Source organism: Myotis davidii, unplaced genomic scaffold (assembly GCF_000327345.1).
Source record: "Myotis davidii unplaced genomic scaffold, ASM32734v1 scaffold370, whole genome shotgun sequence".
In the NCBI taxonomy this organism is placed as follows: Eukaryota; Metazoa; Chordata; class Mammalia; order Chiroptera; family Vespertilionidae; genus Myotis; species Myotis davidii.
Window position 1 is genome coordinate 2,717,888 of NW_006288615.1, and position 4,456 is coordinate 2,722,343.

The 4,456-nt window shown below is 51.7% G+C and overlaps 1 protein-coding gene across 1 annotated transcript in view; it reads right to left on the reverse strand.

Annotated features, from left to right (window-relative positions):
- Positions 1-1,773: 1,773 nt before the first annotated feature.
- The window catches only part of NMUR1 (neuromedin U receptor 1), a gene marked incomplete at its 5' end in the record, with an annotated part of 4,942 nt that continues 2,259 nt past the window's right edge, over positions 1,774-4,456 (reverse strand). Inside the window, one exon of the mRNA XM_006760656.2 lies at positions 1,774-2,959. Coding sequence (XP_006760719.1) covers positions 2,526-2,959 — 434 coding nt within the window. The remainder of the gene's footprint in view (positions 2,960-4,456) is intronic.

Consider the following 4,456-nt stretch of genomic DNA (forward strand, 5'->3'; position numbering starts at 1 on the left):
GGGCGGGGTGGGGAGCAGGGGTTCGCTCTGTGCGAGGTCGGCGCATGTTGGGTGGGGGGCGCACGGCTAATGAAGTGCCCCTCCGCGGCCTGTGCTTGCGGAGCCTGCGCCTTGGGACGGACGTTTTTTGGTGCCGCGTGTGCCGTTCTTGGGAGCGGTGGGTACTGGTCCCTCCTGTTCCCGGACGTGTCGGGATCCTGTCGACGTGGGCAGAGTGCTCGGCACCCCCGTCCCGTGTCGCGATCCTGTCGATGCGGGCAGAGTGCTCGACACCCCCGTCCCGCGCTCCACGCCCAGCCCCCCCGCTGCTAGGGAGCGAGGCCACGTTTCCCTGCTGAGCCCGAGAGACCGCGAAGGTCAGCACGCGAGAGTGGGAGGCCCCCCTTAGCCCCAGGCCGGGAAACCCCCGGTCTGCAGGTGCTGAAAGCTGTTAATAAAGGCAGTCACGTTGATGGAGAGAGAAATAGGTGAATCTTTATTGCAAACTTAAAAACATTTTATTGCGAATACTTTCAAACATACATTAAGTAGAGAAAATTAAAAACGAATCCTCTTTTACCCATCACCCAGATTCAAAACTTCAATATTTTTTAAAATATATTTTTATTGATTTCAGAGAGGAAGGGAGAGAGAAACATCAATGATGAGAGAGAATAATTGATTGGCTGCCTCCTGCACGCTGGGGATTGAGGGTGGAACCCAGGCATGTGCCCTTACGGAAATCAAACCCTGGACCCTTCAATCCACAGGCAGACGCTCTATCCACTGAGCCAAACCAACCAGGGCAAAACAATATTTTTGCCATTCTTTTCTCAATTATTCCCTGCCCCACTTTTACCTCCTCACCCCTTCTCTTCCCCCATCCCCCTCCTCCTTTTTTGCTTAAGTATTTTAATGTGAATCCCAGGCATCCTATCATTTTGCCTAGAAATACATTATGTACCTCTACAGCAGTGATTCTCAACCTTCCCAATGCCGTGACCCTTTAATACAGTGCCTCATGTTGTGGTGACCCCCAACCATAAAATTATTTTTGTTGCTACTTCATAACTCTAATTTTGCTACTGTTATGAATTGTAATGTAAATATCTGATATGCAGGATGTATTTTCATTGTTACAAATTGAACATAATTAAAGCATAGTGATTAATCACAAAAACAATATGTAATTATGTGTTTTCCAATGGTCTTAGGTGACCCCTGTGAAAGGGTTGTTCAACCCCCAAAGGGGTCGCGACCCACAGGTTGAGAACCTCTGCTCTACAGGATATTGGCCTTGACATCTGTACCTAAACAGCCCCAATTGTCCTGCTCTGTCCTGTGCAGGAACTTGAAAGAGGGTGAGGCCTGTGCTGAAGAGGTTTAGACTGTTAGAAGAATGTAAATGTTTCTAGAACCAAATGCCTTAAATCTGTTCTCATCTTTCTTCTTAAAAAAAAAGAGTTTTAAAAACAGTGAATTTGAATGATTACTAAGTATTACAGACTGTTGTGTGGGGCTTTAAAAAAATAAATGACAATTTCTGCTTATCTTAGATTTAAAAAAACTGGTAAATACACAACAAAATTTATCATCTTAACCAGGGGTCCTCCAACTACGGTCCGCGGGCCACATGCGGCCCACTAAAAACATTTATCCGGCCCGCCCCGCCCAGGTGTTTTTGCCACCGCTGCCTGTTGCTTAGCAGCCGACTAGTTTTTTTTTTAATCCAACGGTCTGAGGGACAGTGAACTGGCCCCCTGTTTAAAAAGTTTGAGGACCCCTGATCTTAACCATTTAAGCATACAGTTGAATATTGTCTGGGCATGTTCACATTGTTGTGCAACTAGAAGGGGGGCATGGGAGGTGGTGCTTATGGAGGTCAGGGAGGGAGAGGGGTTGGGGTGGTGAGCGTGTAGACAGTAATTTCCATCTTGGTAATCTGAGGGTATCAGTGGGTTTCATTACAGCAGTGACTTATGCACACTCACAGAAAATGCAGCTAAAGAGTCAAAGTGTGGCACTTAGAATATCGGGGCCCATTTCATTTTGCAAGCAGGGGATCAAGGCCTGGGAAGGTGAGCTGATATGCTTGATGCCACACAGCAAGGTGGCAATAGGGCTAGGATTGGAAGCAGGTCCCCTGGATCGCTGGCATCCCTGCCACCCAACAGTGCTACCAGTGGAGAGCCCAGAGTAGAATAAGCTGACCGGGCCAGGGAGGGGTCAGGTAGGAGGAGGGTCCCAGGTGCAGGCCATGAGCTAGAAAGGGACAGAAAATGGGAGGGAAGGCAGAGCCTTGGGAAAACATTTTGGAAACTGTGGCAGGAGTGGGGATGTCCCCAAAAGAAGGTGTGCTGTGCCAGTTAACTGACTATGATGTTCCTGCAGGGAAGGACTTTAACTGGAGGCCTAGGGGCCTAGAGGGTAATCGTATATCCCTTCTAGTACATGGCGGGAGCAGGAGTCACTAAGGTGGCTGCAGGGGGAACCGGGCATGAAGGGGACAGGCATGAAGACATCACCCAAGAGGAGGGCAGGTGTGGCTACAAGTGGCCCTCTGGTGCCTCCAGGTGGAGCTGCTGTGAGTCTCCTCTATGGAGGGAGGGGTCAGTCTCTTCCTGTCCCTCTAGGCCATAGTTCTCAGCCAGAGGGTGGGCCCTGCTGCCCAGGGAGCCCATGTCACACAGGGTGCTGCCCGTGGTCACCCTGCTGAGACTGTGGGAGCTGTGACGTCGCCTGTGGCCACGGCACCGGGTTCCCAAGCACAGGGCTTCCCGGAAGGTGTCCTGGAAGCGGGTGGACATGAGGCTGTAGAGCACGGGATTTGCAGCAGAGCTGAGATAGAAGAAGACGCCAGAGATGATGTGTACGTACTGGTAGGCCTCGAGCAGGTACTCGGTCGAGGACATGAAGCTCCACATGAGACGTTCGATATGGAACGGGGCCCAGCAGATGCCAAACACCAGGACCAGCACAACTGTAGGAGCAGAGAAGAAGACTGGGTGCTGCTCCAGTTTGGTCTGTTCATTCTCACCTCCCCTCCTATTCCACAGGCTACCCATGCCCACTGTCCATCTGGAAGTTTCTGGAAGTTTGCCTGCCCTGGCCACACCCTTCCAGAGAGGCTGCTCTCACTTCTGTCACTGGGTGGGCAGTGGGTGTGTGCCCTGCCCCTGGCCACAGCCCACTGGGCCAGGCGTGGACACTTGAGCCAAGCTGGCCCAGCCCGACTATCTCACCATGGAGCATGGAACTAGGTGACTCTAAGCTCTGGACACTAAGCCCCAGCGTGATGCAGACTGTGCGGCTAAGGCCCACCCTGGGTGTCCACTTGGGGACAATGCTTACTGATGGGTAAGCAGAGAGAAGCAGAAGAATGGGGCCCATGCTCAGACAGCAGTAGATGGAGGTTCAGGGGCCAGAGAAAACACAAACACCTCCCCTTGTCTGCCTTGGCCCCAGAGCCTTCCCAGCCCCAGCCACCAGCTCTCCAAGGCCCAGCTGAATATCCTGCCCTGTACTAACTGCTGGCTTCTTGAGATCCCATCCCCTACCATCCAGCAAAAGACAGGATAGGTTGGCCAAGCCCTCACTCTTTCTCCCCAGCTTCCTTCCAGCCCTAGTCTTAACCAGCCATGACCTTCTTGGGTCTCTGTCACCCGATCTGCCTTGATTTTTTTAAAAAAAAATTTTTTTTAATTGATTTCAGAGAAGAAGGGAGAGAGAGAGAGAGAGATAAACATCAATGATGAGAGATAATCATTGATTGGCTGCCTCCTGCATGCCCCCTATTGGGGATCAAGCCCACAATCCAGGCATGTGCCCTTGACCAGAATCGAACCCGAGATCCTTCAGTCCACAGGCCTACACTGTCGATGCTCTATCCACTGAGCAAAGCCAGCTAGGGCTTCCTTGATTTTTTTTTTTTAATATATTTTATTGATTTTTCACAGAGAGGAAGGGAGAGGGATAGAGAGAAACATCGAAGAGAGAGAAACATCGACCAGCTGCCTCCTGCACGCCCCCCACTGGGGATGTGCCCGCAACCCAGGTACATGCCTTTGACTGGAATCGAACCCAGGACCCTTCAGTCCGCAGGCTGATGCTCTATCCACTGAGCCACACCGGTCAGGGCTGATTTTTGTTTCTTATTACTTGTATTTGTTTAGCTGACTATCCCCTGCAGTGTCAGCCTAGTGTGGTTTTGCTCGTAATCCCAGATTCCAATGTCCCCAACACACAGCCTGCTGCACAGTAGGCCTTCAGAAAGTGAGGGTGGGGGAAGGAGGAAGGGAGAGATGGAGAGAGAGAAGAAAGCCAGAGGCCCAGGCCAGCAACCAAGGTGGCTTTAAGGAAACATCTTCCCCGCCCTCCTGCCCAGGGTGAGAACCATGCCAGCTGAGCAGACTCAGACCTGGACCCTGTGATCTGGAGGAGACTGAGACAGGAGGGCGGGAGGGGCCGGGGTGGGGCA